Raw genomic sequence first — 22,384 nt, forward strand, 5'->3', positions numbered from 1 at the left:
TTGTAAACTAATTGCCTTATGTAATGTGGTTTACAAAGTCATTACTAAGTTGATTACTGAGAGAATTCAAAAGTAGCTCCCCATTATTATCTCAGAAGGACAAGGTGGTTTTGTTGCCAAAAGAATTTTTTTGGATGGGATGGTTATTACTACTAAGGCTATTCACTCTATGGCTAGTTCAAGAGAGCGATCTATGTTTGTTAAGCTAGATATGGCTAAGGCCTATGATAGAGTTAAATGGAGTTTCCCAAGGAATTTTCTTCTTACCTTTGGCTTTAGCTCTGATTGGGTGAGTTGGACTATGAGTTGTGTTACTTCTGCCTCTTTTTTAGTTCATCTTAATGGTTAACCTTCCCGACTATCTGATGCCTCTAGAGGTCTCCACTAGGGTGATCCTCTCTCCCCCTATCTTTTCATCATTATGGATAAGGGCTTGGACAGATTCATTACGTATTAGGTGTCCCAGAATTCTATTTAGGGGTGGCAGTGGGGTAATGGTTTACCTACTCTTTCTCACCTTCAATTTGTTGATGATTCTACTCATGTGGGTCTTGCTAGGATCAAGGAAGTTGAAGCCTTTCAACATACTCTGGATATTTATTTGGCAATAATAGGCCAAAATTTTAATGAGCATGAATCTCCCATTTACTTTTTTAACACTCCTAATTCTATTCAGTAAAGGATTATTGATATCTTACGATTTTAGATTGGGTCGCTTCCTTTGACTTATCTTGGCATCCCTATTGTTGTTTCTAGGAAGCTACAACTCTTCTGGGAAAATTTGATTATCAAGCTTCAAGAAAAGGTAAATCATTGGACTCATATATGGCTTTCTAGTGTTGCTCAAGTTAATCTTCTTCAATCCATTATTCAAGCTCTTCCTACCTATGGAAACATGGTTAAGGTTGCTCCTATCTACTTTCTCAAGGAGTTTGATGCTCTTTCTAGGCAATTCCTTTGGAGTGATAATTTGTGTAGCACTAAATGGAGTTTGATTAGTTGGGATACTATTTGCAGGCCTAGAATGGAGGGTGGTCTTGGTCTTCAATTAACTCTCTTGAGTAGTCAAGCGTTGGTTGCTAAGCTTTATTGGTGATGGTGCTTTGGACAACATCAACTTTGGGCTCGTATTATCACCCATAAATACTTTAGAGGTGTTGATCCTTGCTCTATTTCTGCACTTCCTCTTGAAGGTCTTGGCTCTATGGTATGGCATACTCTAAAGACTGGTGCTCTGTTAGTCAAGAGAGGTCTTTTCTAGATATGTAAGGGAGGCTCTAAGGCTTTGTTTTGGTTTGATGCTTGGGATGGATTCCCATCCATATTATCCATGTACCCTCATCTTCAGACTCTCTATGATTCTTTTCATTTTGTTGGATGGGATAAAGTGGCTCATTACATGACTCCTTATTAGTTGGGACCTGTTGTTGGTTATAGATGGAAGCACTCTTCTGATTGGCCTCTTGGAGGTACAAAGGTGGATCGTCAAGAGCTTTCTCATATTTTGGCCTCTAGGGAGTGTTCCTCTCCGCTAGGACCAAATGTTTTGATTTGGGGAGGCACCTTGTCTAGTAAATATCATCTCTGCTGGGTATCAAGACATAACTAGACAATTATTCAGGGATGCTGAGGTCCCTTGGTGGAAGCAAGTTTGGAATAAATTTTCTTGGTCCAAGTGCAATTTTTCCATGTGGCTAGTGGCTCACAACTGCTATCTTACATGGGATAATCTTTGTAAACATGGATTTCTAGGCCCCTCTTATTGTGTTTTGGGTGGTAATGGGGAGGAGTCTATCTCCCATCTGTTCTTCCATTTCTCCTTTTTCTACTTTGTTATGGCACCTTTGGTGGAGTGCTTGGGGTTGCTCTTGTAGGCATGCTTCCTCTTTGCCTGAGTTTTGGGCCTGCTTGGGCAGTGCTCCCTCCAAGTCTTCTTCTCTACATGTTGCTTGGATTGCTTGTTCATCATTCATTCTTTGGCATATCTGGCTAGAGAGGAATTGTCAAATCTTCTAAGATGTTTGGATTGGTGTTATGCATCTTTGGTGGAAGATCTCACATTCTCTTCAGGAAATTATTGAATTGAAGTGTGCGCTAGATGGGGGTATGGATTCGACTAATCTTGCTATATGCAATTGCCTCAATTTTCATCTTTAGGATAGGGTTGCAGCTCAATGGTATCAAAGAGTTCCCAGACAACCTCAACAACAAGGGAAAAGATGGGTGAATCAGGAAGGGCATTGAACTCCTCCTCCTCATGGAGTTCTAAAAATTAACATTGATGGTTCTTCCCAAGGGAATCCAAACCTTGTTGGTATTAGAGGAGTGGCTCATTGCAGTATTGGTGAAGTTAAATTCTTTTTCTCAATGCATAAGGGTGACCATACTAAGAATCTCATGGAGGCTTAGGCCATTTTATATGTTTTGGAATAGTGTTGTTTGTGGGGATGACACAAGATTATTTGTGAGTCTAACTCCTAAGTGGTGGTGAACTTGCTTTCCTCTTAGTAGCTTGAGGATGTTAGTTGGTAGCTAGCCAGTGTTGTTAATCAGACTCTTCTCTTTTGTACCTCTCTTGAGTTCATTAGGTTTACTTAGTTCATTAGGTTTACTTACATTCCTCATGAATGGAACAAAGCTGCTGATTGTTTGGCCAAATGGGCTTCTGGTCATGCTCTAGGCTAGAATATTATGGATAGGAGACAACTTCCCCTTGAGTTGTTACAAGATTTTGATGAAATTGTTTCTTAGGACAGAGCTCCTTGTTAAGCTCTCCTTGTTGTAATCCTTTCTATTTTAATAAATTTTTACCCCTCTTTTTCCCAAAAATCCTAGCTCTAAATTTTTTAAATATCTGTTGGAAGTGAGCCAATATCTCTAACATGGACTCACAACATGGTTTAACAACCTCTTGTGTCTTCTACAATTCTACTATTTGTATTGGATATTGATAGGTCCTTCTTTTGGTGCAACGACAACTCTAGAATTAACGAGTGGTATTAGAGCTTGGTCACAGATTTGAATCCACACAAGCCATGACATGTAATGTTGGGAGGGGGATTTTTTTATCATGGCATAATATTTCTTGTAGTGATTCATGACACAATTTGAAAACTTCATATATCTTCTATAATTCTAGTGGTTGTATTAGGTATTGACATGTTGATCTTTTGGTGCAATGATAACCCTAGTAATTAACAAAAATATTGAAGAATACCTAAATCAAAATGTAATCCTAATCCAAACTCTCAAATATAATCCTACCCTTAAACCCTAATATTAATCCTAACCTTAAACCCTTGTCCTAATAATTAATCTTAAACCTAATAATAACACTAACCATATTATATAAACTCCCGACCCTAACCATTGTCCTAACCATAATCCTAATCCTTAACCCAAAAGCCTAAACCTAACCCTAATCAAAACCTATTTTTTATCATAATAATAAATATGATGTAAAATCTAACTCTAATGATAATTATAGATCTCTATCTTAAACCCTAATTATAAGTCTAATCTTAATTCCCAACTCTTTCATAAATCCTAACCCTAACCATAGTATTGACCATGATGTAAACCTCTACCCTAACACTAAGCCTAATCCTAATCTCAACTTTAAAGCTTAATCTTAATAAAAATTCCAATACTTACCATATAACTTACCATTATGTTAACCCTAATCCTAGCACTAACCATTATACTAATTGTGATGGGAATCTAACACTAATCCAAATCATGGGGCTAACATAAATAGTTATCATAAATTGAATAAAAAATCCAACCTAACAATAATTCCAACCATAATACAAACCTTAAACCTAGCCATAACCGTAATCATAACACTAACTATGATGCAAACACTTACCCTAACAATAGTTCTAATTATGATTTTACTTTTAATCTTAACCTTAAATCCCTGTCCTAATTAAAACCTTGATGCTAACCATAATACTTATCTTGATGCAAATACTAACCCTAAGCATAATCCCATGCCTAACTAGAATACTAACCATGATGTATATCCAACTCTAATCCTACTCATGATATAAACATAAACACTTATCCTAACCTTGATTGTAACTCTAACCAAAACCCTAATTTGATAATAATTACAACTATGATATACACCCTAAACATAACCCTCCCTAAATATAGTCCTAAACCTAGACTCTAAACCCTAATGATAACCTTAAACCCTAACCCTAATAGTAATAATGGTTGTATTATAAACCCAAACCTTAATCATAATCCTAATGTAAACCTTAAATTTATTCTCAACCTTAATTAAGACCCCAACTCTAACCATACTACTAATCATGATGTAAACACTCACCCCAATTATAATACTAATCATAAACCCTAAATACTAATCCTAACTTCGACTCAAACTCCTAATCCCAATTTAAAAAGTATTACCAACCATGATGCAAATGCAAACTCTAATCCTAATCATAACCCTAAATCAAAACCCTGAGACCTCATCCTAAGTTTAACCTTAGATCCAAACCTAAACATTAAACTCTAATCTAATTTTAAACAAGACCATAATCCAAACCCTAAACCCAACCATGACAAGAACTAAAATCCTTATCCTAACTTTGATTCTATCCCTAATCAAAACCTTAATCCTAATCATTAGTCAAAACCTAGTATAACTCCAAAACTAACCATGATTCTAATGATAATCCAAATCTTTGGGGCAAAATCCAAATCCAAATTCTAAACCCTAATATCAATCAAAATCATAGTCCTAATCTTAATCTAAATTTCTCCTTTTATGGCACCTTCATGTCATAACACACAAGGTGATAGATTTTGCATCAAATGGATAATTCCAAATGAGGGATATATAAAGATTAACTTTGATGGATCCTCTAAAGGAAATCTTAGAAAATCAGGTTGTGGCATTTTCTCAAGAGATCAAATGGGTGAGGTTGTTGGTTTTTTGAGTTTATCATTACTAGAGGGCACTAATAACATTGCGGAGGTATATGGTTTACCTAATGGGCTCCTATTAACTAAGAAGTTGAATCTGACTAAAATTCATATTCAAGGTGATTCCTCTATAACTAACAATTCATGCATCAACAAAATATTTTTAAATTGGAAAATAAAATATGTTTTGACAAATATTTGGAGATTGTTAGACATATTTGAGTCTTGGTGTATCTCACATTCATATAGGGAAGGTAATCAAGTTGCATATTTGCTCTTGAAGTGGGGTAGTGAGGTGTTGAATATAGATTCAACATGCACAAACGTTATTGTAGATGATTTTAAATAGTTATTTAATGATTAAAAAAGAGGAAGTGAGTGAAATTTCCTAATGTTGGAGTTCCTTGTGGAAATGACAAGACCACATGATTGCATAGGAGAGCAACAAGAAGTGGCTATACAAATAGAGTTATACATACTGAATCTATTACATATGACCAACTGCAATTTTTAGTTGTATTGACACTATAACAACACTCCCAACCCTCTATCCAGATGGATGGAATGGATCAACAACATGAAGAATGCTGGTTGGTGGAATTCTCTACTTCATTGATATTGAAACAACACTTCCTGCTATTAATTCTGATGTTGGTAATGAGCCAACAATTTGGTGCCTGCTATTTGAAATGAATATCAGTCAACAAAAAGTACTATATTGAGCATTTTCTAATAACAAGAGTTTACTTGGCAGAGTTATTGAAAGCTTCATATGGACTAATCTCAATAATGTAGATGTACATACCATTGATTAGTTTAAAATGAGTAATGAACAACTTGTTGCCATTGCTGTTGATCCATATATAGTTTATATAAATCTTGTCAAATATAGCATTTTTCTCATTGGAGCAGAAATATCCATCCACATTGAGATACAAGATATTAAGTTGATTTGGAATATTATTTATTCGTTAGGGGTTTTCCATCGGTGTCATTAAACCTATTTGTAAACTTTTATTTTGTATTTGTTATGATTTAGGGTTTTCTTTCTGGATTCTTTCCCTAAAGAGCTTTTGAATCTGGTTACTATTATTAATATATATTCAGTGGATCACACACTTTTGCCCCCCAAAAAACTATAACCTTAACATAATATAATTATATATTATTAATTTATTTAATGTCTTTCATGTTATATGACGATTACTACTAACTTATATGTCTTTTATAACATAAATACATTTTTTCAATAAATATCTTCCTCAAAGTGCCTATAGTTAATCATATTCAATGTAATAATGTAAGGGAAGATACCTAATAGTGAATGAGGGTTCAATAATGGTTCACTCAATTTTAATCATTGAAAATATCAGCATTGGATCATTTATATATCAATAGTTGGTCATTTATTTTTGTCTTTTTTGATCCACGATTGACTCCTTTATGTACCACTATTGGTGTTTTATGAATTGTTGTTAAGATCTGAACCATTAATGGAGATTTGTGAAGCACTACTTGAATTTTTTAAACCACTATTGATGATGGAATGATTAGTTATTGGTGCAATGAGAAAATTTTGATATCATTAAATACCCCAATGGAGTCTATATGCATTGATGTTGGTGAGAAGCTGTAACTTAGCTTTAGACAGTTAAATTGCATTAAAAACAACCCAGAAAAACAAATATTAGAAAATTTGGACATCATGGAATACCCAATTGAACTGATCAAGTTAGCTATAACAAATATCTTCCCTTATATATAAACTAATTAATGATACAAACAAATACACAAATCGGATTTTAATGAATTGTTTTAATAATTTCATTGTTTTGGGCTGCAGTCGTATGCATGGCATGGGCATGGGATGATTAGATATTATCTTTTAGTTTGCTGCTGAGGCGTTGGCTCTGCTTCGAAACTCTTCTGCAGGTGCGAATGGCGAAGGGGTTTTGGCAATACCAGCAAGGTGGGAGGAATGGTGCGCTTCTTATCATAACCAGCAAAGCCATTGCTTTATTGGAAACGTAGCGCGATAGGCCAAGAACGGGGCTTTTAAAGTAAAGTTCATCATCGAAGCCGGTGGTAGGGTCGATTTCAGTCAGGGCTGGCCGCAATTTCCTTGCAAACCCATATTTGGCAGAGATTTTCTAAATTTCGAATGAAGATACATGTATGCTAACCCTCCCATGGATAGGGCACGGTTCCATATTATCTGAAACATATTCTCTGTGTGTTTCCTGTTCAATAATTTGCGAGATTTGAATTTTTCTATTCGCGTTTATATTTTTATATCTTTATGGTACCTGATCGGCTCTTCGTTTTCATCAGATTTATAGAGACATCATAAAACGAAGAGCTGCTAAACATTTTAAACCATTGTCCGAGATTGCACATCCTCAAACAGTATCAGATGCTCAATAGGTAGAGCCTTAATTATAATTATTAAATCAACATGACCTGTTTTCAAGCTTCTCAGCTTCTGGGTGCTCTTCAAGGTGTCTTGCCATGTTCTATTAGGTTTACAACGGTCTCCGTCTGAAATGTAGAAGGTCTAGCTTCCCCGAAAATACTATATGGACGCTTCCGAATTTTCTGGGATATATCTTGTATGTATTTTTGGTTAAACAATTTGCAAGATTCGAATACAGATCTTGCAGATGGATCTCTGAAAATAAGCAATGTTGCCTGTTCTGGTTTTGATGAAACCTGAGACTCTTGTTCAAAACCATTCACAAAAGCCATAACTAGTTTATGGGCTCTGAAAGAACATTCCACCGGACAATAGAATTTCGCTCTTACGCAAATATATTTTTCAGGCTGGTAACGTGACCACATGAATGTTACATATATATTCAAAAATTCTTGGAGTGAAACGAGTTATATTTACTTCTCTCTTCATTTCACAGGGTATAACATTGATAAAAAATCCTGAATATGATTACCTCCAAGCAATTCTAACACGAAATGGAACAGACTACAGATTGCCGGGAAACCACTTCAATGACTGCATTCTGTGTATTAATCACATAGTAGAGGTTACATTTACCAAACTTTTATGAAAGATAACTGCTATGCAATATTTGTCAAAATTTAATTTTCAAATTTCCTTCTACAAAACATTAACGGTTTACCTTCTGTACACCATTAATAATTTTCATAAGATACTTTGACATGTTTTCAATGGAATCTTGTCTTTCTCAATGCAAACCATGGTAAAAATAATTCACTTGAAATTGTTGAGAAATCTTTGGTTGTTTTTAATACTGAGGGGTCCTCTATCGTATGCTGAATGAGTATTGTAGACATCAGCGGTCTTTATTCTTTATATCATTACTTTCAGCTGAGAAGGAAATCTGCAACTAATACCATAGTCATTAGTGTTGAATTTTGTAGTAGCGAGATTGATCTTCCAAATTTGCTTATTTAATATTAATTCTCCATCCTGTTCATGCTGTGTCTTTCATCTATACAAGAGTCCATGATGGAGCTCTATCTCTCTGCCATGCAAAGCTACCTTCTTTTGAAAGTACCATGCCATTCCAACAAAAGGAAAATGCTCTCTGCTCTGCTACATGATTCTGTAATCTTTGCAAAGCCTTGTATCCTAGTCTTACAGAATATGCCCCTTTCTTAGAAGGCGCCTAAATTTTTCTTCAGGTTTGTTGTTGATGTAAACACTTCTCTGATCCATGATTTCTTTTAATGCATCTTTCACATCATCTTCCACTACTATATTAGATAGGTTTCTCCACCTGGCTCTTCCAGATATTGGATCATAGCTACCTATATAATCATTAATCAACTACCCTCTCACCCCATTTATTCCTTAATGGTGGTAAGCCAGTCCAGGTTTCTGCCGAGAACTGTGCCAATTCCCAATTGTGTATCTGCCATGAGATAAATGTGGTTATCAAACTTGTTGACATCATCATGAAATTCCACCCTGCAGATTCATCAGGAGGATTTGGTATTGCAAAAATTCTCGTAGGATGTGTGTCTAAGTACTTAGCTTACCTGATTTGGCACCATAATGTGGATGGCTTTGTATACATGTTCCAAACCAGCTTACCTCCAAAAGCTTTATTCGTCTTGTCAAGCAAATGCATACCTACTCCTCCTGAGTCCTTACGCCATACTTTGTAATGATATAAGAGGTAGCTTCTTAACGTTTGATAGATTACCATTCCATATGAAATCCCTAATAATCTTTTCAATTTAAATAATTACTGAATTTGGAGCTTTCAATACTGCAATATAGTAATTTGGAATTGCACTCAACACTGATTTAATTAGCAGTAATTTCCCTGAAAAGGACAGCCATCTAGCTTTCCATGCTGTAATGCGGGTATTTAATCTATCAATCACTGAGTTCCAAAAGGATACCTTATTTTCCCCCCTGAAGAAGGGGGATGCCAAGATATGTAATAGGGCAGCTCTCCCTGTTGAAAACCCAAGAGTTTGGATTATCTTTCCCCTTATAGCTTGTTTTGTTTTGAAAATATGCACAGTTGATTTCTGCTCATTAATTTTCTGCCCTGACACTGTAGAGTACAGTTCAAGCACCTTGTTCATTTCAATAGCCACTCACAAATTGGCTTTCACATGCAACAATGTATCATCAACAAAAGACTTGTATTTGGAATACTAATACCTTGCGATTAACCCAATTGACACTTACATGTGATGCTTCTACTAAGAGCTTCTGCCATGATATTAAATCATGGAATGGGGAAAGTGGATCTCCTTGTTGCACCCCTTGTGTGGCTAAAGGAGGGTTTTTGGCAACCCCATACTTCTTCCCTGTGTAAGAATGCTCTCCACACAATGACACTTCCAGGGAAATCTATTTTGACATTTTGCACTTTTCCCTTGCCTTTTTATTGTTTCTACTTAAAACTCTAGCATTTGAACCAATGATTCTAAGGGCTACGAAAGAAAACTGCCCGCAGTGCTTTCCAGAGCATAACGTAGAAAAAGAACCCATTTGTAGCACTGTTTTCTAAAATTTATTTGGATATAAAGTGCCCTGTCAACTTCTCTGCATAGCTGATATCAGCCTTTTCATTCATGATTCTACACATATTGTTCAAGAGAGACCTGCTTATAGAATGGTAATTTTAGCAAGAGCCATCAAATTTGTTGGAAATTGTTACAAAAAAAGATTTTTCTGTTTAAATTAGAAACACACAGATCTACCTCACCAAGTGCATAAACTTATCAGGGAAGATATGGATTCTTGTTGATTTCTTACTTTACACGCTGTACTTCACACTCCTTAACCATTTTTACTCCAGCCCTTGCAAACCATAATGAGCAAAAACCCCACAAGGCGAGCAGGTACATTGATGTCTCTGCTTTAATCTGTACCTAAATTCAGCCTTTTCATTCATGATCCTACACTTATTATTCAAGACAGACCAACACATAGAATGAGAATTTTAAAAAGAATCATCAACTTCGGTGGAAATTATGAATTAAAAAGACAGACCTATCTCTCCAAGTGCATAAACTTATCAGGGAAGATATGAATGCTTGCTAATTTCTTACCTTACACGCTGTACAGGCTCCACCATTTTTACTCCAGCCCTTGCAAACCCTAATGCACAAGAGCCACACAAGGCAAGCAGGTACTTTAATACTTTTTTTGCTTGCATGTATCCCTAATTGGCAAATGCCTGCATTATTGTGGTAAATGGCTATGTATGCTTGGATCTTCTCTTTCTTTCTCCTACCAGTAATGTTATAAGATGCTTCAATAGAGAGTTGTAATAACATCTCACACGGTCATCCATATGTGTAGTTTTTCATTGGTAATTATTCCTATATACTTCATAGAAGCTATTCATACAGCTCTTTTTAAATTATTTCTATATTCAGATATCCTTTATAGAAGCTATAGATACAGGCAACATGACAAATGACTGGTGTAGAGCACACACAGAGGATGAGTCATTATTCCACAAATTCTTAAAAATAAAGTTCAGTCTGAATTTTTAAGTTTAGGAGTTACCCTGCAATTCTTTTCTATACACTGTTTTGGCAGTATTCCTATCATATATGAGCATTTGTATTGAGCTCTTGTATTGTTGTACAACTTTGTGAGAGCGGCTCATTCATCATCAGGATCATCATTTTAAATGTTTCACAGACACACTTCTTTTCTTTTTTCTTAAACAATTTGAAAAGAGAGGATTTTCTCTGGTTCTTCTGTGCAGTATTAACTTGGTGTCTGTAAATTATTGAATTGTCTAAAGCTGGATCTTGTAGGGTCTGCGTGCAATATGAATTTGGTCTTTGTAATTATTGAATTTGGTGCTCAATGGTAGAGTCAAATTCAGATCCTTGGAAGCATATTGAATGATTGATTAAAACAGATTGTTGTTCAGCTGAAATGATTCAAATAATTTAGCACTATATTTTTTGGCAGGCAGTTGAATCTGGCTCTTGTGTGCAATATGAATTTGGCCTCTGTAAATTATTGAATTGCATATAGCTGGATCTTGTAGAGGTTTGTGTGCTATTTGGTCTCTATAAATTATTGAAATGTGTAAAGATGGATCTTCTAGGGTTTTGCGAGCATTATGAATCTGGTCTCTGTAATTATTGAATTTGGTGCTCAATAGTAGATTCAAATTCAGATCCATGAAAGCATATTGATGGATTGAAACAGATTGTTGTTAAGCTGAAACAAGTTATTTAATGTTGTATGTTTTGGCAGGCGGTTGAATCTTCTTTTCCATTTGAATTTGACATGTTTTATCTATTGCAAGCCGGTGCAGTGAATTTTACAGATGTTTGCTATTTTTTGCTAATTACACTCAGCTCAGCTGTTTTAGCTAAAGGAGAGCATGTGTGAAGCTGTAATTGGGTCTTTGGTAGCTATTTTCATATAATTTTTTAATGTTGGTAGCTTATTAAATCATGTATAATCAATGATAAAGTGGCAATCTTGTGATTTGTACATTAAAGAGTGACTCTTAGCAGCCAGCTGATAGATTTCTCTGGATGGATTCTTATCAGTGAGCTCATGATTTTTTATTTCATAGCATATTTTTCCCATATTTCAGAGGTTTTTAAAATACATACAGAGGAGTTGTATGCCAACCAAGAGGAGATTGTAAATAAGATGGTGAAATCAAGGTTTTGCAAGCCAATTATCCAGGCACTTACCAATAATATTAGTCGGCCATCTCGTATATCAGTTCAGAAATGATTCATATATAGATTGTTTAATTGTATCTGTTGCTGGAATTGATGAGGTGCTGAATTTTTTTCCAATTCGACATACTTATCTTGTTTAGATTCAAGTAGAGATCTTTCCCAGTGAGTAAGTTATACGATGGATATTTTGTCAATTCCACCCTATCTGTTTGACTTATCACCTCATCTAGGCTGAGAGATCTTTTTTGCGATGTTAATTGAAATTTTCTGTTGCATCATCCTTGATTGCAGTAGACAGTATAGCCTGACATCAAGCGAGTACATCCATTATTTCATAATTATCTGTCAAGTGTCAACTCATTTGTACAGTTCACTGACCTCTTTGCTAATAGATTGTTCATTCAGTCTAATTGTATCCATTGCCGGAATTAATTAGGTGCTAATTTTTTTCTCGATTGACATGCTTATCTTGTTTAGATTCAAATAGAGATTGTTTAATTGTATCTGTTGCTGGAATTGATCATGTGCTGAAGTTTTTTTTCCCGATTGACAGAGAACTCTATCCCAGTGTATAAGAACCACATAAAAACTTGAAGGTTCTAGCTGTTTTGCATTTGTTTAAGAGTAATTTTATCTATTTTGCCATGTAAGTTGTACACAAGTTTTTGTTTGGTTTTCTTTAACTATTCCTTTTCATTGAATCATTCCTCATCTGCTAAGGCAAAACTATGTGTAGGGGACACCAGTAAAATTGAAATTAATGACAGAGATGAGAGAAAATCTTCCCTTTCATTATGCTTTGATGGATCTTCATTTCCTGTTCGAAGGTTCCCATTACCACTCATGAAACCCTTTGCAGAAAGCTGAAGTTAGTTGGTGGTCACCTAATAAGTTGTACTGTCAATGCTATGTATGTATATGCTAAATATTGTAATTCCTGAACTAATTAGACAGAACATTATCCACTGAGATGAAAGTCCAAATCTAATTAGACAGCAGAACATTTTCCACTGAGGCGGAATTCTAAAGGTAAATAGACATTACATTTGATGAACAATGCCAGTAACATCCTAAATGCCTTTTAAAATCTTACTGAGATTGTTCTCTCAATGTATTGTTTTACATTTTGATTCCAAAAAAATTGTACAGCCATGAACTACATTATGTGCTATAACAGTTTGCAGCTATCATTGAACAGTGATGTGTTTTAATCTACTCAACTTTTTGATTTTTCTCACTTAGTGCAATTATTTTTTGCATCTAGGTGAATGTGAATAATTTTGGTAGATTTTGCAAAGCAACCCAGTTTTTTGATGAGTTAATATTAGAACAATCCTTGTTTTGTTTCTGGATTTTGTTAGGTGTGAAATAGGGAAACAATTTGATTGGATTAACTTGAATTATGTTTGTAGATTATCATATATTTTTTCTTGTCTCTTTCAGGGGACTACGGTATAGCTTTGCTTTTTCGGTTTGTTGGCGCTGAAGCACATTGCTCATTTCTTTTGAAATGGGTGCCAGAAATATTGTTTCTGATGATGAAGAAGGTATGCTGAATTTAATAGACGTAAGTCCTCTTTATGGTAGAGTTGCACTGGTACAATTTTATGACCTTTTCTAGTTGTGGAATTATTCACTATGAGGCATATTTTCAGGACCTGTTTTTGAAGCAATACTCATGGGAAAGGAATGTGAAAATTTCAACATCTTTGGAAAGTTGCATGCAGCATTTACATAGGCTTAGGGTATTTGCAAATACAAGATTTATGATCATACCATGAAGGAATGTATTTTCACACTTGAAAAATTTAGCAATAAACCCTTTTTACATAAAAGAGGGATATAAAAAAGGGGGCTGCAGGAAAAATCATCATTCTGTGATTGGACTGTGGCTATTTAAGATTTATCATTTAATCCTCCCTTCAAATATCATAAATTTAAATGCGTATTCCAAAAACTGAAAGCACTAGTTGAGAAATCTGAAACTTATGTTTGCAAGAGATGGAATATAGATGCCATTGGAAAATTTCAAGTAATGTTTGCCGTTCGCTCATCGTTCATCTTTACTGTCTTTTTAGTTTCTTGTGTTGGCATAAGCCTGACTTATGTAAGGGGTTTCTATACCAGAGTACGAAAAAAGTGATATCAGGGATGGTCGTGATACAGAGGCAGCTGATGAAGGTGATGATGAGGAGGCTGAAGGTAAAGCGTATGCATATTTTATCATTTACAATTACAGTCATTTCTTGAATAAAGTCATATGCATGTGTTTTTTATGTTTATTGTTGCATAATATCTTTGGTTTAAATTAGAAATTTTGCTTAAGATTGAGTGATGATTCAAATGATTAAATATTGAAGTACATAATAAAATTATTCTACATGATCAATGAAGAGGAGGGACAGGATGAGTATGAGAAAGATGGCTTCATAGTTGATGATCTAGAAGAGGAAGAAGAGGAAGCTAGAGAAAGTAGTGATGAAGAAATGAAAGCAAAGAAAAAAAAGAGGAAAAAAAGGTAGGCCCCACTTCTGTTGATTCCCCATGTTTTATAAGTTGGGAAATGTTATTATTTTACATTGTCAAAACCTATTATTTATGTTAGTGTTTGTGCATAGGGATGCTGAAGAGAATTATGAACTTGATGAAGATGATTATGAGTTACTACAGGAGGCCAACGTGACTGGTTTTCACCGTCCCAAATCTGTATGTCTGTGTAATTGTTCTGTGTGTTTGTATAAGTCAATTCCTTTAATAGAAAGATTATCTGACATTTTTTGATCAATAAAGGGTAGCAAGAAGTTCAAACGCCTCAAGAAAGCTGGAAAGAATGATCGCATAGAGGAAAAGACAGGCTTCTCTGATGAAGATGAGTTGGAAGAGGGTGGTTGGACAGGTGCCACTGCAGAGGAAAAATTGAAACGTAGTTTGTTTGGGGATGATGAAGGTATAAACATTATGCTCAGGAGACAAAGGGTTTGTTGATCCTCTCCTTGGTTCACTTCCTATTTGCCTTTTTCTTGCTCTGCTCTGCCTAGTTGAAATCAAAGGTCTGATCTTTCTGTAGAGTAGATCAGTTAGTTAAGCCCAGTACTTGAAAATTTGCAGGACTGCCCCCAGAAGATGTTGCAGAAGAGGAAGACCAGCTTGAAGAGGAAGAGGAAGACATGGGGGAAGAAGATGAAATGGCAGATTTTATAGTTGATGAAGAAGAGGTCGATGAAAACGGTTTACCTATAAGGTATCTTTTATTGTATTTTCATATATTATCAATATCATTAAAGATGATTTATTCTGTAATCCAAGATGTGAATGTCTTTACTTTCTTAGTCTGTGTCTTACAAAACTACTTTCTTTTGGTTTCTGCTTTAGGAGGAGGAGGAAATTGAAAAAACGAACATCCAGGCAAGCTCCAGGCATATCATCTATTGCTTTGCAAGAAGCACAGGATATATTTGGTGATGTGGATGAACTTTTGAGTCGTCGAAAGCAAGGTCTGAAAGCAAAAGGCTTTGATGGTTTAGGAGGACCTGATGATGACCAAGGTGCTAGGAGACTTGAAGATGAGTTTGAGCCAAGCATTTTGGCAGAGAAGTACATGACAGCTAAGGATGATGAAATTCGTGAAATAGATGTGCCTGAACGATTTCAGGTGCATTAAATATATATTTTATTGTCGATAAATTTGTTGTAATGTATTACTATTCTGTTATATATGCTTGGAAATTTAAAGATTAAAGTAACATTTATTATTAACATTATCAGATTTCCACAATCCATTTGTCATGAGTTTATTTGTGTTTCTGGATTTGTTTGTCTATATTTTTGTTTATCATCAACGTTTCGGATCACACTCCGTGATCCATCATCAGGATGGAAGAATGCAGGAATAAAATAGCAAAAATATGTTGATGATAAAAAAACATACACAATCGAATCCAGAAACACAAATAAACTTGTAACATTTATGATGCTTGCAATCACATTCTGAAGTTTGAAGTATTGCAATTTATTTTTGTATGTGAAACCTATTTGATGCTTTTTTCTTCACTTTCTGACACGTGTTAACATGGATCGAGTATATTCTGTTTGTTTTCTTCAGTTGTTGGAAGAGATTACCGGTCCGGTTCCACACAATGAGAATACAGTACCAGAGGCAAAATGGATATATGAGCAAGTATTTGGTTCATCAGCAGTACCGATTAGGAAAGAGTTCCAGCATATTGCACAGCTGGACAAGGAAGAAGTAGTGAAGGATATTGCTAATGTATTAAAGATGTTCCATGATCAAAAGTTAGAAGTAAGTTCGTTTTGTTTTGCTGCAAAGTTACACAGATTTGCTTTCATGCTGGGTAAATAAAGTGTTTTTAGTTAAAACAAGGCATAATGTTTGTTTCTTTGATTTTCTGCAAAGTTGAATTTATACGGAATCACTTTTATTCTGGTAAAGTGTTTTTTGTTAAAATAAAACACAATGTTTTGTTTGAGGACTGCTTATCGCATAATTATAAATTGTCTGAGCTGTAAAATGTTGAATGTGCAAGGTCCCATTTATTGCTATGTATCGGAAAGAAATGTGTCTCAATTTACTTCGAGAGCAAGAGTACATTGCTAAAGAAGCAGCAGATAAATCTGCAGGCAAAGCTGCAAACAAAGAAAATATGTCTAAAATGAAAATGTACAAGGTAAGAATATAGATTAAGAATGCCTTATGTTACACAGCAAAATGTCCGATGGCTAACAATGTGTCCTGTTTTTAGGCATTGTGGGAAATACAGCTTCGGGATAGAAAATGGCTTTTACTTCAAAGGAGGAAAACGGCTATTAAAACATCTTATGAGAAACGAGCTGGAGAAGAAGCAAGAAGAGATCCAACAAAATGGAGGCTGTTAGAAACAGTTTTTCAGTCTCTTGATGATGCGGAGTCTGAACGGACTATTGATGACATAGATGCAAAATTTAACCTGCATTTCCCTCCTGATGAAATTGAGGTAGAAGAAGGTCAGTTTAAGAGGCCAAAACGCAAATCCATGTATAGCATCTGTCGCAAGTCTGGCTTGGGAGCTGTATCAAGAAATTTTGGTCTCACCTCTGAGCAACTGGGCAAGAATCTATTAGCTATGTATAAGGTATATAGCTGTCTTCTGTATTTAAACTGCCACCTAATATGATGGTGTAGGCTACTTTCAGCAAATGATTAAAGGCTGTTTGTAAGTATTCTGCAGATGCACGAGGTCGAAGATGATAGCAATACACCAGAGGATGTGGCAGCTGGATTTTCTGCTGGAGAATTTGTGGATTCACAGTCAGTGCTCAAAGGTGCTAGGCACATGGTAAGCATTTTTTACAGCATTTTGATTGTATTGCTTGATTTATGTGGTAAATTTTTATCATGTAATGGATCATTGGTGCTTTTTTCAGGCGGCAGTAGAAATCAGTTGTGAGCCAGCTGTTAAGGAATATGCCCGTACTTTCTACGTGGAAAAGGCAGTTGTAACTACTAAGCCTACTGCTGATGGGAATAATGCTATAGGTTTATTTCATCAGTATGCTGGGGTAAAGTGGCTGAGTAACAAGCCAATAAGTAAGTTTGATGATGCACAGTGGCTTCTTATTCAGAAAGCTGAAGAAGAGAAACTTCTTCAGGTTACTATCGGTTTGCCTAAGGATGACTTAGATGGCACTTTAATGAACGAATTTGAAGCTTTTTACCTTAGTGATGGGGTGAGCAGATCTGCACAGCTTTGGAATGAACAACGTAAACTAATATTGAAGGATGCCTTATGCAATTACATTTTACCTAGTATGGAGAAGGAAGCTCGAATAGTGTTGTCTGTAAGAGCCAGAAACTGGCTGTTTCAGGACTATGGAATGCAGTTGTGGCAGAGAGTTTCAGTTGCACCTTTTAGGCGTCACAAACCTGACAACGAGGAGTCATCAGTTGAAGATACAGAAGCACGTATAATGGTCTGCTGCCAAGGGTCCAATAAAGACCCAACAACATTTGTGATGCTAGATCCTGCAGGTGAAGTGCTTGATATTCTGTTTACATCACATCTAAGTATTCATTCAAAGAATTCTGCTCTGCAAAAGCGAAAAGAGAATGACCAGCAGCGCCTTTTGAAGTTTATGATGGATCATCAACCTCATATAGTTGTTTTGGGAGCCTCAAACTTGCGTTGTAAATACTTGAAGGATGATATCTTTGAGGTATGACATGAAGACTTAGTTATTTACTACTTTCCATAATATTCTTTAATGTTTGCAGAAGATTGTGGGTGACTGCTGAATATGATAGTGAGAAATGCTTCTTTTTTACATGTTTTTTATCTTCACTAAATTTCTGCTTTCCTTAACATGTACTATAGTCTTAGTAATATCAATATTGCAGTGTATTATATGGTAGTAAAGTCGGCTAATAGTATTTGATTGGTTTTGAGTTTTGTTTATTTTTTGCTCAGGTTATATTTAATATTGTGGAGGAGCATCCACGTGATTTGGCAGAAGGCTTGGATACAATAAATGTTGTTTATGCAGATGAATTATTGCCTACACTATATGAGAATTCCCGCATCTCTCAGGACCAGTTGCCAACACAGAGAGGTAAATAGGAACTAAATCTGGATCACCTTATAAATTTATAATTGATGGATCAGAGAACTTAATTGTTAGAATTAAATGCCAGATTTATCATTTTTTATGAGCCCATATTTTTTTGAAGGGATTGTGAGGTGTGCTGTGGCCCTTGGTCGGTATCTTCAGAATCCATTGGCCATGGTTGCAACATTATGTGGTCCTGGCAAAGAGATATTATCATTGAAGCTTCATTCACTGGAACATTTCCTTACTCCAGATGAAAAGTATGAAGCTGTTGAACAGGTAATGGTTACAGTAACCAACCAAGTTGGTGTTGACATAAACCTAGCAGCATCACATGAATGGATGTTTTCTCCCCTGCAATTTGTATCAGGCCTTGGACCCAGAAAAGCTGCTTCCATACAAAGGGCTATTTTGAGGGCTGGAAGGGTTTACAGTCGCAGAGAATTGTTGACCCCTGTAGAGGCTATGAAGCGACTTGTCTTTATAAATGCTGCTGGATTTTTAAGGGTTAGAGGGACTGGACAAGCAGCTTCCGGGAACCATGTTATGGATCCCTTGGATGATACTAGAATTCATCCAGAGTCGTATGAGCTTGCCAAGAAAATGGCTGAGGACATATATTGTGAAGATGCCGGACAGGATATAGATGATATGGACGAGGAAACACAAGAAATGGCAGTTGAACATGTCAAAAAATATCCTGATCTGTTGAAGACCCTTGATATTGATGAATATGCTAGAAGTGTGGAGCAACGGACATCCAATAAAAAGCGGGAAACCCTTTCTGACATAAAGAGTGAACTGTTACATGGATTTAAGGATTTGAGATCACCATATAAAGAGCCATCCCAGGATGAGGAATTTTATCTGCTGACTGGAGAAAATGAAGACACCCTGTCAGTTGGAAAAATTGTCCAAGCAACAGCCCGTAGAGTCCAAAATCATCGTATAATTTGTGATCTGGAATCAGGCTTGACAGGAATAATATTGAAGGAGGAGCTTTCTGATGATATAGATATAGATCCAGTAGAAAAGATTGCAGAAGGCAGCATCTTTACCTGTCGGGTGAAATCTCTGACGAAAGCAAAGTACCTAGTTGACTTGACTTGCAAAGCAAGTGCGCTGAAGAGTGATGACTTTCAGGGTGAAGAGAATAAAGATAAGGAGGTTAAGGATCCTTATTATGCAAAAGAGGATGCCATTTCACAAATTGAACAAGAGAATGCAAGGAAAGCAAAGGAGCTTGCAAAAAGAGCTTTCAAAAATCGGATGATTGTGCATCCGCGCTTCCTGAATATTTCAGAGGATGAAACCATTAAGGTATGTTTTTAATTATAAAGAAATAATGTTTTCTGCAAGCGAAGTGATCAAGTATATTAATGTAGAACACAATTCTACAACAATAGCATTCTAATCATATAGTGGTTGCTATTTCTTACAGTTACTCTCAGATAAAGGGCCAGGAGAGAGTATTATCCGTCCAAGCTTGAAAGGGCCTACTCACTTGATGCTAACTCTCAAAATATTTGATGGAGTTTATGCTCACAAGGATATTGTGGAAGGAGGAAAAGACCAAAGGGATTATGCTGGCTACCTTCGACTTGGGAAAACACTTTCAATTGGGGAGGAGACATTTGAAGATCTTGATGAGGTTTGTGTAATACAATTTTAAGTATATCATGACTCTGAATTCTTGAATTCATGGCTTGAAATTTACTTCGAAAGCTTGAATGATTTTACCGAGTTTGTAAATTTGAAAATGCAGGTCATAGATAGATATGTGGATCCACTCATTAGCAATTTGAAGGCAGTCCTTGATTACAGGAAATTCAGGAGGGGAACAAAAGCAGAGGTTGATGATACACTACGAAAGGAAAAATATGAAAATCCAACAAGAATTCCATATTATATATCTATTTCACATGAACATCCTGGGGCATTTTTGCTTAGCTATATCAGGAGTACAAATCCTCATCATGAGTATTTTGGGCTATATCCCAAAGGATTTAAGTTCAGAAAAAGAATGTTTGATAATCTCGACAAGCTGGTTTCCCATTTTCAAAAGCATATAAATGATTTGATTCAACAAGATTCTCGTCCTCCTATTAGGTCTGTTGCTGCAATGGTTCCCTTGAAAAGCCCAGGTCCGGGAGGATCTGCAGGTGGAGGTGGTTCTGTTGGAAGTGGTTGGGGGGGTTCAGCCACAAACAGTGGTGGAGGGGGACATGGTGGCTGGGGAGGGTCAGCTATGGATGGTGGTAGAGGGGGAGATGGTGGTTGGAGAGGATCAGCCACTAATAGTGGAGGAGATGGTGGTAGGCAGGGCCTCACGGGCACAGACTGGGAAAGATCATCCACACCAGGTTCAAGAACAGGTGGAAATGATCATCATCATCGTAATGTGCTTGGTGGGCTTCCAAGTGGTTTACCTAGGCCACCAAACAGTCGAGAAAGGGGAAGGGGTGGAAGTGGTGGTGGCAGTAGCAGTGCTGGTTGGAATGCAGGAAGAGACGATGCATTTGATAGAGGTGGAAACGAGGGCAGGGGTGGAGGTATGAGAGGTAGGTGGACTGAGGATGGAGTAAATAGATGGGGAAGAAATGATGGAAGAGGTAGAGGGTCTGGAAGGGGCATCAATGAATCAAATATTAACAATAGGTGGGGGCAAAATTCTGGTGATGCACAGGGATCAAAAACTGAGGAATGGGGCAGCAATTCTGGCAGCAGAGTTCCGGAATCTCCTGCCCGAGGAGCATGGACTGCAAGCTCTGGGGAAATTGAGTTGAATAGACAGGGAAGTGATGGGCGGGATATTGCAAAATTAAGTGATGGTTGGAATTCTTCTAAAGTTACTGTTAGTGATCGTGATCCCACATTCAAAGATAGCACAGTCCGACAAGAGGGTCTAAATAAAGGTGGTGATGACATGCTGAACACTTCCAAAGATTGGTCTAAACAGCCTAGCAGATGGGATCATACAGCAGCAGGAAGTAATGGGAGTGTTGGAGGTACTGGCTGGGAGTCGTGAGTAAGAACTGTCAATCTTGATCAAAACTATCACAAATAATCAATATAGTTTTCTGTACTTCCAATCTTTCAACAGTTTCATTGAGTTTGTAATGTAATTATATTGAGCTTCATCGTGGTTGACCCATTGTGTTACTATTATTAGTTATTAGCTGATTCAATTTTTATACTATTGCGGTTACTTCATGGAATTGGCATAATTTTTTCATTCGTATAATTACTATTAGTAATTACAATGGAGCAGAAATCAGTATGCATCTCTCAGGAGTTCTGAAAAGATGGCTTGAATTTTCAAATTTTCTGTACATTTTTTGCCAACAGGCTATATTGTGAGCTTTTTAGTTTTTAGTTTAAACCTGCTTCACACTGGCACACCGCCTTTCGTATGCTGGTTTATGGTCATTATAGCTAAGTTTTTAAATTTATTATACAAATTTCGTTGTATGTCAAATGTCTCATTAAAAAAAAGGATCATACTCAATATTGCAGCATTCCTACTGAAAATGTTTCCCATGTAGAGTATAAATTATTTTCTATCTTTAAAATTATTAATATTATAATTAATAATTGATTTAATTCAAAGTGATCTTTGTTTTGCATTAATTGTGACTTCTTGAAATGAAATAAAATAACTATGACTAACTCATTTCAACTA

General features: G+C 36.2%; 1 protein-coding gene across 2 annotated transcripts; it reads left to right on the top strand.

Annotated features, from left to right (window-relative positions):
• The first annotated feature begins 6,726 nt into the window (after positions 1-6,726).
• On the top strand, positions 6,727-21,915 carry LOC149552897 (transcription elongation factor SPT6-like). Of its 2 annotated transcripts, none has more exons than XM_089788446.1 (17): positions 6,727-7,111; positions 13,546-13,649; positions 14,230-14,304; positions 14,497-14,620; positions 14,721-14,808; positions 14,893-15,049; positions 15,211-15,343; positions 15,475-15,754; positions 16,205-16,402; positions 16,647-16,787; positions 16,863-17,231; positions 17,328-17,435; positions 17,524-18,312; positions 18,564-18,705; positions 18,824-20,022; positions 20,144-20,353; positions 20,468-21,915. In XM_089788446.1, exons 2-17 carry the CDS (start codon positions 13,613-13,615, stop codon positions 21,728-21,730), a joined length of 5,313 nt encoding a protein of 1,770 aa, XP_089644572.1. In that variant the 5' UTR covers positions 6,727-7,111; positions 13,546-13,612; the 3' UTR covers positions 21,731-21,915. The 2 variants fall into 2 exon arrangements, with proteins under 2 accessions (XP_089644572.1, XP_089644573.1); XM_089788447.1 differs by lacking the exon at positions 6,727-7,111 and adding an exon at positions 11,374-11,449.
• The last annotated feature ends 469 nt before the right edge of the window (positions 21,916-22,384 follow it).

This window comes from Cupressus sempervirens, chromosome 6 (genome assembly GCF_028749045.1).
Source record: "Cupressus sempervirens isolate cs-2001-9-10 chromosome 6, ASM2874904v1, whole genome shotgun sequence".
In the NCBI taxonomy this organism is placed as follows: domain Eukaryota; kingdom Viridiplantae; phylum Streptophyta; class Pinopsida; order Cupressales; family Cupressaceae; genus Cupressus; species Cupressus sempervirens.

What these genes read in the sequence shown, in the direction of transcription:
- LOC149552897 (XM_089788446.1), top strand. Translation starts at nt 13,613, where the DNA reads ATGGGTGCCAGAAATATTGTTTCTGATGATGAAGAAG. An exon ending in TGATGATGAGGAGGCTGAAG is followed by an intron (nt 14,305 to 14,496) that starts GTAAAGCGTATG and finishes TGATCAATGAAG; the next exon opens with AGGAGGGACAGGATGAGTAT. An exon ending in ATCTATTAGCTATGTATAAG is followed by an intron (nt 17,232 to 17,327) that starts GTATATAGCTGT and finishes AGTATTCTGCAG; the next exon opens with ATGCACGAGGTCGAAGATGA.